Here is a 13,304-nt window from a genome sequence, read left to right as displayed (position 1 = left end):
CCTGAGGCTCGTGCTCCTACACACCTGTCTCTGCGTGGGTTTAGTCTTTTCTCATACAGATTCCTCTCCTCAGGTTGCGCCAGGGGAGGTTTAGGCTGGATATTAGGAAAAATGTCTTTACTGAGAGAGTGGTGAAGCACTGGAACAGGCTGCCCAGGGAGGTGGTGGAGTCACCATCCCTGGAGGTGTTCAAGGAACGTGTGGACGTGGCACTGCGGGACATGGTTTAGTGGGCATGGTGGGGTTGGGGTGATGGTTGGACTTGATGATCTTACAGGTCTTTTCCAACCTTAATGATCCTGTGATTCTGTGATTCCTATAAATGGGTAGCCTCTTCTATCCCTTCCTACGCCCTCTCTCCGCCTCAGGCCATCATTCCTGCTGTCCCAGGAGAAACCCTGGGGATGACAGAAGGAGCCGCGTGCCCTGGCTCGTGTGAGCAGGCATCTACCCTGGGCTCGTGGATTCCAGCCATGGAGGAAGGTGGTTTGTTATCGTGACAGCAGCAGGAGCTGTGACGCTCCCGCTGAACAGGGTGACCGCAGACCGTGCCGCTCGCCCGTGTCTGTGCATGCCAAGGTGCCGGCAGGACCGAGGTTTGGCTGGGACGTGCTGTAGGGAGGAGAAACCCGCTTGCAGACGTTTCACGGTTGTGCAGAGGATCTCAGCTGCATAAATTGTTTGAATGCGGCTGCTCTAATTAAATGTAATGTGGAGGACTTCAGGACTACCCTTGCGTATTCATACGTAGAAACTACAGGAAAAAGGGGTGATTCGTGTTAGAGTCCGCAGGTAATGCTGTCTAGATTTATGGCACAAGCTTTACAAAGAATGGCTCTCTTATTAGCCAAATGATATAGGCTACATTACTGAAGACAGGATTTAAAACTATTTCAGAACTATAGTAAAAATGTTTAGTATTTTTTATATATTTCTACACATTCTCTCAGTGATTTTAGGGAAACTGAACTGCTACCAGATAGGGAATTCATTGTTAGGCAAAGCAGTGCAAGTGAAACTAAGAAATACCTGCTTGCCCAAAATACACGGAGAGGAAACTTCTCCTTTCACGTACCTACAGATTTCCCTGGAGTTCTAGGTCAGAGCACACAAACAGCAGTGGTACTTACCTTTTCCCCTCTTCCTAAAGTAAATGCAATGGGATTAAAGGAGGGAAGGGCCAGAACATTGCCAGTATCTCACTGCGCACAGAGAGCTTAGTGGGATCCAGCCTTCTGGCTAAATAAGGAATCTAAAGGAGCTATAATAAGGCTGGATTACAAAATGAGTATTACTTATTTCCTCCCTGAGAGCTGCAGTCAGAATCAATTAGAATATTTAGGAAGCCTGTCTGTCCGTTACTATTACTGAGAGCAGACTGAAATCTGATTTCTTCCCTTTTAATAGCAGTCTGTCCTGAAAGTGCAGCCCGTGTCCCGAGGAGATAGGAATCTTCACTTGTGTCCTTAGTTGTGCAGGTACGTGGCATCTTCGTTCTGCCACGCAGGCAAGCCAGAGAAGCGCCAGGGGAGGTTCAGGCTGGATATTAGGAAAAATTTCTTTCCTGAGAGAGTAGTGAGACACTGGAATAAGCTGCCCAGGGAGGTGGTGGAGTCACCATCCCTGGAGGTGTTCAAGGAACGTGTGACCATGGCACTGCAGGACATGGTTTAATGGGCATGGTGGGGTTGGGTTGATGGTTGGACTTGATGGTCTTACAGGTCTTTTCCAACCTTAATGGTTCTGTGATTCTGTGAAAACATGGGGCTCCGGTGGGCACGGGAATCCCTCCCCATCCTGCTGTCAAGAGGGTCCGCGACCGGGCTTCCCAGGGAAGGCTGATGCTGCTGGGCAGGATGGACCCAACCCTCCAGGGTGCAGGGAGTTGGGGTTTCAGGGCCAGCATTTACTGTACGCAGCGATGAGCTGCAGGAAGAAATACGTAGCCTTCCTGACTCATTAACGCACCCAAAGCTTGCACTTCACAGGGCGCAGCTGTGACACGTTCTTATTGCGCTATGGTATATGCGCTGTTTCAAAACTGTCTGATTATTGGAACTAGGATAAAACTCTCCCGATAATCTGAGGTTTCTGGTGATTAGGACGCATTTTTTTTTCCTGTTGGTACATACAGGCATGTTTTCCTTGCACCCTTACTCAACTGGGTGGTGTTTCCAGGCATAACTGCAGCATATTCAGAAATATCATCCCCCTTATTTTCCCAGCGGAAAGTTCATTTGTGAAATCCTGGTTTGGGAAATAGTCAAATGACTGGGGGTTTTGTAATTACCTTTATAATATTGGAAGCCTGATACAGATTTCTCAGATGGCTATTTCGCTCATCATTCAGTTTCAATCTGTGATAACGTATGTGTCAAGCTTCTTCCACTCAACTAGAAAAAGTGGCTAAAACACAATCTGCTTTTTCAGGTAGCAGAGAATCAAAGCACGGTCATCAAGTAGTCTGTGGATTGTGGATTATAACACAAAGCTTATTCAGAGCGTTGCATTCAAATACAATTAGATTTTCTTTTTGAGCAACTCGCTACTCCCCTCAAATAAGAAGTCACGAGGTAATAGCAATGTTGCTAGTTCGTAAAATATTACGACAAGTTTGATGGGATTTGGTGATAGAGCATTCAGCTGATGGCATCTTTCCACTACTGAAAAAACCCCTTAGTTTTCACTTAAAAAAACCCAGAAAAAGGTTGTAGTCCTAGTTCCTCCGGAGAAGGGCCTGGACTTGTGACCCAAAGGTACCTAAAAATCTCTGCTGGTGTGCGTGCATGGGAAACTGTAACTTCTAAGCCTGTCTCATGATAGCTGAATGTGGGGTTTTTCTGTCAGTAATACTATCTGTCTCGCAGGGGAGAGGAGCAGCCAACTCTATTTATAGTTCAGATTCACTGTCAAATGCTGTCTTTCACAACAACTTTATAAATGGTGCGGGACAGATCCTCAACTGGCACAAGCGAGCAGAAAAGGAGAAGTCATGCCAATTCACGTTAGTCCGGAGAGCTAGCGAAATCATCATGAGGGTCGGACAGCACTTCAGAAACACTCAGCAGCACTTCGCTCAACCGCCGTGACACGCGTCTGCAAGTACAAGCATTGCTGTAGATGGCATTTAATCCTGTATCGCGCCTCCGGGGAAGGCAAACAGCCCCTACGCGCTGCCCCTGCTGCAAAGTCCTGTGCCCTGCGAGTAACCGGGGCTGGCGGAGCCCGGCAGAGATGGTGAAAAATACTGGACGTGGAGAATACGCTTCACGACAGGTAGACTCAGGAGTTAGACTTCTTATGCCATAACGTTTTATAAATTCATCCTAAAATTAACTCGTAATGGCCATCCTCTTGTGCTCAGTGGAAAAATGCATATTAGGTGTACAAAACTAAAGTAATACCACAACAGGAGTAGCTTGTCTTGGCTTTTAAACCCAACAGCCAAATAATACAGTAGCGTCCTCGAAAGCACTTCAGTTACAGAGGAACCTAATGGCAGTTTTACATATAGGTAGATAGGTACCCTACATAGGGTAGGGGTTCAGAGCCCCTGGGTGACCTTCTCAGGCTTTTTTCTTCTCCCTCTAAACTACCAGGAATAAGAGTTGGATCTCCAGCACAAAGGAGAGTTAGTTAAGGCAAGTAAAAGAGCTGCGTGGGAGAGTAAGAGAAAAATCACTTCTTGAAAATAGACTTGTGAAATGAGTCTTAGCCAAACGCATGGAAGATTTGAGGTCTGCTTTCCTGCTAGTCATATCTTGAGTCAAATGTGATAGAACCGGTGGGAAATACTGTGAAAGCCACATCCCAGTCTAGCCAGCGTCCTCGTGGTTCATCTGCTTAGTCACTCAGCTGTAGGGGACATCTGTTAACCGCAGAAGGTCTCAAAGCAAAGTCTCTTATCTAACAATGCCTTTTTTTTTTTTTTTTTTTATGTGTTGTTTCTCTCTTATTCTCCTGTTGGGACTGGTTATCTTCTACCGATGAACCCTTCCTAGTCCCAGGGATGGTTGATTGCACATGCTCATGGTAATGTCTCGAAGCTGATGTATGCAGTACCGAGATCCTAATCTTTGCCGTTTGTGAGTCAGACGCATTCATTGTGAGCTTTTGGCAGTTTTGGGGTGGGACAGGCCTAACGGCTTCTTCTGGAGCTGTTCTCCATTGGCACAGGAAGCATTGATACCACAAGCCCCTGGGACTGGACCTACTGAACAAATCCAGAAGCCGAAGGAGCCCTCTGAAGAGCCGTGACGGTGTTTAGATGGGAGGCACCGGGTGCGCACCACAGCCGGTTTGCTGGCTGTTGGTAGCCACTTGCAGGTATTCAGGCTGGGAGATGCCGTTGTCCCCAGGAGCTGAACGTTGAAGTCACGTTGAACGTGAGGGAGAGGAGAAACGTCTCTCTGATATAGAAAACCAGTGGTGCAGATGATACCCACAAATGAAAATGCAGTTAATTACCTTTTTGCCTTTCCAAGCATGTATGGATCCAGCGCTCCTCTGCTTTCTTTTCCTACGGGGAAGGTATCAGAAGTGCTGCCTCTGTGGGCATCAGTGTCATCTCTTCTGATCCGTTGGGCAGCATCAGCCACTCGGATCCTCCGAGGCTGAGCATAAGTCAGCAGAGTTTTGCCTTGCCTTCGGTTGCCACAGATAAGAAAATAACCTTTTCTTCGAGGATTAAGCTTAGTTGATTCACAGAGGTGTAGCATTTGCGAATAATTAAAACTGGATTTTGGTACAAAAGAGCATAGTTTGCTGCTGTAGTTTTGGAAGCCTTTTCTGTCTTCCCATTTACATTAGGACTGACAGTTATCCATCCGTGAGCTCTTCAGAGCAGTCAGGAATGAGTGCCTGGGCTCGCTCCAAACGTACCTGTTATTTTCAACAGGGAGGTTGTCCCCATGTCATACAGCACTATGAGAAGGGATGAGCAGTTTTCCCTTTATTCATCTGATCAATGTTTTAGTTGCCTTTATCCATCCTTCTGCAGCCATCAGTTGAAGGTACGGTGAATTACCTTTCTTTTTCTATGTACAATAAGGCATTCAAATGTGCAAGTAATTTAATCCACACCTGAAAACACTGGCAAAGAAGTTGCAGGTCGACTTAAAAATATTAGAAATGCTTCAATCAAGAGTCTCTTCTTCCTTGAAGGTAAAATAATTCTTGCATTTAAGCACTAAGGACTTTTCACATAACATCCTTTCACTCACGCAAAAACTCAGCAAATCAAATGCATACTCAGGCACAGTATCAGACCAGAATTTTAAAGTATTTTTGCTAGTGGAAATCACTCTTTACTTAAAGTGTATTTAGTTCTTCATGGTACTACCCAGTGTCTTCAAACCCGCTGGATTTTATTATCCGTGTTAGCTCACTAATTTATTTCCAGCATCTTTCTCAAAATCCGTAAGACTTATTCATTCCTTTTCATATCAAAGAGCATTTTTAAGTATTTTCGTTTGCCTCGCAGCTTGAATGTTGTGTGTGTCTACAAGGGAACATTCCTTCCTAGTCAACTTTGCTCCGGAACAGCTTCTCAGGGTTCAGAGCTCGATTTCTCAAGGACCAGAAGAAAGAAGGAGGGTTGCTTAGACGTGCTGAGCTTTGCAACGCTGAGGACCCTCGTCTCTCGGCGGTTAGCGCTCAGCCCCTAGCACCTCGTGTCTGGTCAAGATGGGATTCAAGTAAAGTATTAATTGTCGGTTACGGTGGCTTGGTTTGCACAACGTTTGACGTTAAAACTGGCCCTTACTCCATCTGTGTGCTTTGGAGTGAGACCAGGAACTAAATTTAGCCGGTCCTGGCTGCAGGGCGAGCATAGCTGTCGGTCCTGCCTGCGGCACTCGCCGCAGCCCGCTCTCCTTATCGGCTGACGAAGAGGGGAACTTCCTGTTGGCTTTCAGACTTTTTGAATGACATTGGACAGGTTTGCTCTGCGCTTCTCGTGATTCTTTAGACGTAAGTGCAGCGCTGCCTCGCTTCTTGTGCTTTTTTGGTTGTGGATAAATGCTACTCAGCAGCTACTCAGTTTAGCAAGGGAGCTGCACAAAAAAAAAAAAAGGGGGCTGTCAAAGTCCTTACCTGCTTTTTAGTATTTAAGCCTCTAATTGGATACAGGCTTTCAAGTTTTTCTTCTAACTCTCATGTCTAGTAACTTGATGCTTTTTTGCAATAAACAAAGTCAGAAGTCTCACTGCAGGCACTGGAAACTCCAGCCACCAATATCGGGTGACCTGCATTAGGAGCAGGGGCTTCAGTGTTGCTGACTTTCAGTGTTTTTCTAGATAGCAGCAGCAGGGCAGCAAAAAGGGCTTACGCCAGCTCTGTGTCACCAAGGAGTCCTCTCTGATCCAGTCCAACTAGCTCTACAATGCATTTGAAGAGGACTAAGTCACCTTCCCGGCTGCATTCTGATCATATCTCCAAACGTTACAGGCTGTCAGACTAGATTATATTTGTATCTTCTTGTCTGTGGTGGTAATTTTGTTCATTAATTTCCCTCTTTGACAAAAAGAGCTAATTTAATACTTGAATTTTAAAGATGCAGAGCTCTTGAATCGGTAAATTTTGAGAGAATTTCAGCACAGTACTGAAAATACTGGGTTTGGCCCCAAAACAGACATAATGAATCACAGAATCACTAAGGTTGGAAAAGACCTGTAAGATCAAGTCCAACCATCAACCCAACCCCACCATGCCCACTAAACCATGTCCCGCAGTGCCATGTCCACACGTTCCTTGAACACCTCCAGGGAGGGTGACTCCACCACCTCCCTGGGCAGCCTGTTCCGCAGCTTCACCACTCTCTCAGTAAAGACATTTTTCCTAATATCCAGCCTAAACCTCCCCTGGTGCAACTTGAGGCCATTTCCTCTTGTCCTATCACTTGTCACTTGGGAGAAGAGACCAACACCCACCTCACCACAACCCCCTTTCAGGTAGTTGTAGAGAGCGATGAGGTCTCCCCTCAGCCTCCTCTTCTCCAGACTGAACAACCCCAGCTCCCTCAGCCGCTCCTCATCAGACTTGTGCTCCAGACCCCTCACCAGCTTCGTCGCCCTTCTCTGGACATGCTCCAGCACCTCAATGTCCTTCTTGGAGTGAGGGGCCCAAAACTGAACATCGTACAGGTACAGTAACACAGTGAGGTATTACCGACTCTGACATTTCAGGAAACGATATGTAAAAGAGAAATTCCTTTCAGCACTTGCTATAGTTATCAGTGATGAAGTGACAACTGAAAAAGCAACATGATAAGTGTCCCCAGCTGCAGCCTTTCCAAGTGAGAAAGGGTGTTGCCTGTAGGGTCAAGTCAGAGCAATGCTGCACGCACCATAAAGAAAAATCATGCAGAAAATAAGAGACTTCTTTCAAGGCAATTATCTGCATTTTTATAACTCGGGCGCTCTTTTTCTGTTTCTCCAGCAATGCAATCGGTCCCCTCGTCGCGCTCTGGCTTATCTACGAGCAAGGTGGTGTAATGCAAGAGGCGTCGACTCCCGTCTGGCTGCTGTTTTATGGGGGTGTTGGAATCTGTGTGGGTCTCTGGGTCTGGGGTAGAAGAGTTATCCAGACCATGGGTAAAGACCTCACTCCAATCACACCGTCAAGGTAGGTGAACATTTGTCATTACGGTTGTGTGGACTTTGTGCGTGAACCAATCCGAGAAATTGCCGCTCCGGTATTTTGTTTGTAGTGCAGTTTGCTGGATTTGCTGTGCTTTGGTTTTGATGATAACCTGGCTTCGACGTCACCGTCTTTCTAAAAAATGAAAGAAAAAAAAAAAACGAGGAAAAGGAAAGAAAGAAAGAAAGAATGAGAAAAAGAAAGAGAGAAAGGAAAAAAAGATAACCCTGTAAACTAATAAAACTAATACCGAGTGCGTTTTGAGGCGTAGAGGTCTACGTGAACAGAGTCTTCTGCTGATGACCTAATTAACGTGGCAGAAGGTGCATTTGGAAACGGCAAGATTACAGTGGCTTTCCCAGTGCGCCTCAGACTATTAAAACCATATGTATTTATTACAGTAATTTTCGTCCTTAATGCATACTCGACCTCTGCTGGTGCTTAACCGAATTACTAATTAGGCATGATTCACCGCAGCGTAGAGTAGTAAAAGTCCCTGACGCAATGAGCCGTGGAGCCGGGTTACTACAGATGACTAGCCTGTGCTGTTCCCATTATTCAGCCCTTCCTTGTTCTCTTAACTTATTCCTATGACAAAAATCAGTCGGAGCTAAAACAGTCGAAAGAAGAAACGGGTAAGACTTTGGCACACTGCATGGTATCAGTTCGAGCTGATGCAAAGAGTGATTGTGAAGTGTTTTCTTATGCTTCCTGCAGTGGATTCACTATTGAGTTGGCTTCGGCGTTCACAGTTGTGGTAGCTTCCAATGTTGGACTTCCTGTCAGTACTACACACTGCAAGGTATGCCTTTGCCCAGCGACTGCGGTCAAGGCAGTCTGGACTATTCGTCTTAAAATTGTGCCGCTCGAGCCGGCAGATAATGGCACGGCGAGGGGAAAACAGCCACTCATGGGGCATGGTTAGGCGGAGGTGCTTCAGCGCATCTCGGTTGTGCCAGCGACATTGGAAAGTAATCAGGCTTCCAAAAAATGCATTGGAGTTGTCACGGTAAAGTTGCTGCAGTCGGGCACGGCGTGAACTCCAGAGCTGGGGTTAAAGAAAAACAGCACTTACAAAAACGTGACCTTGAGTTTAAAGCAAACGCTGGCGAGGAAGAACCTGGTTTCCTCCGACGGTGCCATTTGAACCTGGTCGGGTAGCATTTCTCCCTTGTTCAGAGGCTGCGCACCATTCATCATTTATACTTCACTTTCTTGATAAGTGCATGGCGTGGGATTTCCTGCATATAACTCTTTTACTACAGGTTTTCCATCTGTCGTCTTTTTTTTTTTTATTTCTTCACAGTGGATTTTGCATTGAAGTAATGTGTGCGCTAACGGTACTTGTAGCCTCAAATGTGGGTATTCCAATAAGCTCCACCCATTGCAAGGTATTGGAGTTTGCAGTGATCGCATCAGTAAATCACATCACTAGGACAAACCATAACAAAATACGAGAGATACTGATTGTTGCAGATTGCCTTCACTATGCGATGCGCCGTGCAGACAGCGATCGCAAAATAACGAGGACCGCTTTTAAAGCCGGTACGGCTAAGCAAAGTCAGCGTTATAAGTAATTGCACAAAAGTCTGGAACGTCTTTCACCCTTACGTGATCGCATTGAACTAATATAGACGTACTAAAATAATGTAGACTCGTAGTTTGTGTCATCCCGGTGACACCTATTTTAGAGCCACCTGTATGAAAAACACTGCTACGTCACTAAGCTAATATTTTAATGTCTCTCTTCTTTTAAACCAACTTGTCCTCACTTTTGTGCATTATAATACAGAATCTGGCCCTTGTAATTAGTCCTATGAATGAGGTTGTTGGCTTTTTTTTTTAAAAAAGACCAGTTTGAAGTATAGATATAGGCTGGGTAACGAGCAGAATTTAATTGTGTCATATGATACGCTGTGTGAGAAGACATTTATATTGCTCGTAGGCATCAGGGAGCACATGGACATTTACACTGCTGGAAGAACGCAGTGGGAATTTGGAATTTTGTTCCCCAGGAAATTCCTGAGTCAAATATCCCGTCTTTCTTTCCTTTGCTTCCCCATGGACTCCCAAGCTTTTGGACACGCAGAGCTGTCTGTATCCCTCACTCTCACTCTCCGAAATCAGAGACCCCAGAGCAGCAAAGACCCTCTGCTTGGACATACCACCAAGCCCTACAAGAGCCAGATCCCGTAGGATTCACTACTGCACCCTGGGGACCTCGGAGCCCTTCCAGCTCAGGCTGGGGCTGGGGCAGGCAGGTTTTTGGGGCTAACTGCTCCACGGCACAGCAGGCGGGCTGGCAAGAAGCCGGGCATCCTTGCCTGTGACATTGACCTGGTTTCCAGTGAAAGAGTCAATGAAATCCACACATCCTGCAAAATGCCTCAAGTTGGTTCAATCAGCCTTTTTCTAGTGAAAACCATTTCTTCAGAAAGCCTTCCTCTGTTGCAAAATCATTTCTTTCTTCTGCTGTAGAGCTCTTTGAGAAGCAGCCAAGACTGAGCTGCTCTGAAAGGCTGTTTAGATTTCTTGGCGTTGGCCGAACTCTGGTTCCTCTGAATCAAGCAGGGAGGGGAAAAATAATAACAACGTGATCCACTTCTAAAAACGCTAGCCTGAAACCACCTCCCTTTAAGCTGACTGGTATATCAAATGCGTGATGAAAAATTTGCCAGGGAGAATAATACAGCTTTGATTATCCCAGTTGCGTGCCTCAAGCGCTTCTAGCCAACCGTCGTAAAAGAGAAAATACGCTTTGGTGCAGACAAATAGACTGAATGTAGAAAGAAAATATCTTGGAAGCCATAAGCTAATGAGAGGGTGGCATTAGGAGGTATTCATTGACTCCACGCAGTTAAAAGCTTGGACGTTTCTAACTGCAGAGCAAAATAACTCTTTGCAAAATATACTTCCATAAAAGCAGTTAATGTGGTTAGTCTGTGTTTGCTCCCTGTAGTTCGCTGTATCTCATTAGGTGGATCATTCTTAATGGGAAGATCCACTTTGCAATAGGATTAGACTGTTCCAGGATGTCACATTATTATAACTGCCTCTGCATTTCAGCAAAATGAGATCCTGAGTTGAAAGATCCTAAGTGATCAACACAAGATAAAGCAAACATTTGTAGCAGATGTATTCCTTGTTTTCTTTGAGGACTAGGTGAGGGAAGAGAAGAACTATTATATATCATTTACTCCATGGGAAAACATCTCTCTGAAAGTGCTGCCAGCCATTGAGACAGAAATACCTTCTTCTTAAAAATCAGCAGAGAAATTATGTCGCCCTAGAAATCAAAAAGAAAACGGGTTCAAGGTGAGAGTAGTCCTAAGCCTCCAGCATCAGGGAGTGGGAATTATTCTTTTCCCCAACATTTGCTCCACAGCAAAATAGCATTTGCTAAAGTGGGAGCCCTACTGAAGGGGTGTCAGTCAACTGAACGTGCAGCAGCTAGATAAACCGGTGGCAAAGAAGGAGCGGCGTGATACACCTTAGGTGGAGGGAGACCTTTTTGAGGTGAAACAGTAGACTACAATGAAAAATTGAGACCACGTGTGAAGGAAAGCTCTGAGCAGCAGTTTTGAGAGCAGATGTGGCAAACTGGAGATTGGTAGCAGGAGGAAAAGCATTAGCTTCTGAGAAAGATTCATCAAGCCCGCTCACATCAGGAGTTGCATTCGGTCCTAAATCGGAGGCTTTGGTCTACATGAGGCAGCCACCACCCAATACGCCTGTTCTAAATCTACCACCCAACAGCTTTTCCACGCTCGGTGCCTGCTGAGAGCCTGAATTGCACCTTCGTCCTTGCCACGGGATCATTAAGGTTGGAAAAGACCTGTAAGATCATCAAGTCCAACCACCAACCCAACCCCACCATGCCCACTAAACCATGTCCCGCAGTGCCACGTCCACACGTTCCTTGAACACCTCCAGGGATGGTGACTCCACCACCTTCCTGGGCAGCCTGTTCCAAGGGAAAGACTTAAGCTTTTGAGCCTCCAAAGGAATTTGTGAGGCTGAACACGGTAGGCACGTTGCTCTGCCTGCACCCGTTCAGCCTCCCTCGGGCTTTAGCGCTGAAAAGCCGGTGTGGTGTGAATGCATACCTTGCCTTTCTGCTGCCCAGGTAGGCAGATGATCATATTAAATCTTACACATAGTGCCTCTTATTTATTCTAAGATATGAGATACAGAAATAAACGGGCGTTTCTCAGCTGTAACAGATTGAACGTGTTCCCGTACGGCTAAAATTAGAGCGCAGGGGTTAAATACTTTTTCGGTGGAAAAGCGACTTTGCTGAGGTCATACTGTCAGCTCCGTTTTGCTATTCTGATTTTGGGGTTTTGAGAAGTATTCTCTGTGTTGCTGTGATGAAATTATCATGTTCCATGTGTTATGATATGCCATTGCACGGGAACAAGCGAGCCGAAAGCATTTCTGTGATGCTTTAAGCAGAGCGTACTGAAGGCAAACTGCACTGGTTTCAAACCAATCTCAAAGTAGATATCATCTGAAATTCTGCAGACGGTGTAGTGTCCCTACACCCAAGTTTTAGCTACTCTCCTAACCTCTAGTCCATCAAAATCACTATTAATAAACTAAACTTTAATAATGTTTAAAACAGACTACCAATGCCATCATTGCTGATACCTTTTAAATTTCAGGAAGGACTCGGAGATTATCGTACGTAGGCTGCAGGCTCACTCAATAAGCAATGCTTCTTGTCGCAAGCATGACAGACGGATGCTAAGGACGTGCAAAACGTAAAGCAGAGCCTAACAGCTGAGCTGCTGAAAAACCAAACGCTGTTTCCTCGGGTTAACGCTTTGATATAGGCAGAAGTGTGGGGTTCCTCTTAGCTGGGCACCTCCTACATACACTTACACCTCCTAAATATAGAAGAAGATATTGTCCACTCAAGGGGTATTCAGATTAAATATTATCTAACAGATTTCCTTATTGGATCAAGCTTTAGACCGAGGCCTTTGCAGTCCTAGAATATCAAGTTTAGTTTTCCCTTGTTCTGTCAAAGGCACTTTTGCGAGTATTATTTCCCCGGCGTTACAGGGTCTTCCGCAAATAACGCTTTCCTCCAAAAAGAAATGTGAAGCAGTAGTTCAAAGTTAAACGGGTGTTAACAAAAGGTGCGGATTCGATAGCCCCGTCCTATCTCTCCCTGTTTCCCTGTCCTCCCAGCATTTCTCATTTTCCTGGCTCCGCACATGGGGAACAGCCCATCTTCTAGTCTATAGGCAGGGACTGATACTCCCGTTAAGAAAACAAGCAGGGAAGAGGAGGCAGGGATGGCATTTCAGGGAGCACAAGCCCAGCTGTGTCTTGGAAGTTTCCTTTCCTTCAAAACAGGATATTCCTTCCACATTTCTTGCTGCTTTACCGTGTGCTTTGAATAGACTTGCACCGATTTACACATTTTTTTGTTAACGGCGCGGAGGGCCACTTCCAGGGCAGAAAGAAAAACGCGGCGTTTCTGAAGTTTTGGCATCATTTTTCACCGCAAATGTTTTCCTCAGTCCAGTTCTTTCTCAAAAAAATAATACGCTGGGTTTATACCCGAGCTTATTAACTGAAAATACATCTGAAGGAAGAAAAGGTTGTAGCTTTGCCGGCGGCGCAGTGTGTTTTGTCTTCAAAAGCACTGACCTACC

At 45.6% G+C, this 13,304-nt stretch overlaps 1 protein-coding gene across 2 annotated transcripts in view; it reads left to right on the top strand.

Moving 5' to 3' along the window:
• Positions 1-13,304, top strand: part of SLC20A2 (solute carrier family 20 member 2) — a 40,865-nt gene that overhangs the window by 26,021 nt on the left and 1,540 nt on the right. Inside the window, exons 9-10 of one of the 2 annotated variants that reach the window (XM_059817505.1) lie at positions 7,438-7,623; positions 8,945-9,029. In XM_059817505.1, coding sequence (XP_059673488.1) covers positions 7,438-7,623; positions 8,945-9,029 — 271 coding nt within the window. Of the gene's footprint in view, positions 1-7,437; positions 7,624-8,355; positions 8,441-8,944; positions 9,030-13,304 lie in introns of both variants that reach the window. The other variant, XM_059817503.1, reaches the window with a different exon arrangement.

This window comes from Gavia stellata, chromosome 5 (genome assembly GCF_030936135.1).
Source record: "Gavia stellata isolate bGavSte3 chromosome 5, bGavSte3.hap2, whole genome shotgun sequence".
In the NCBI taxonomy this organism is placed as follows: domain Eukaryota; kingdom Metazoa; phylum Chordata; class Aves; order Gaviiformes; family Gaviidae; genus Gavia; species Gavia stellata.
Note: the sequence above shows the minus strand (reverse complement) of the source record. Positions and strands in the feature narration are given on the sequence as shown.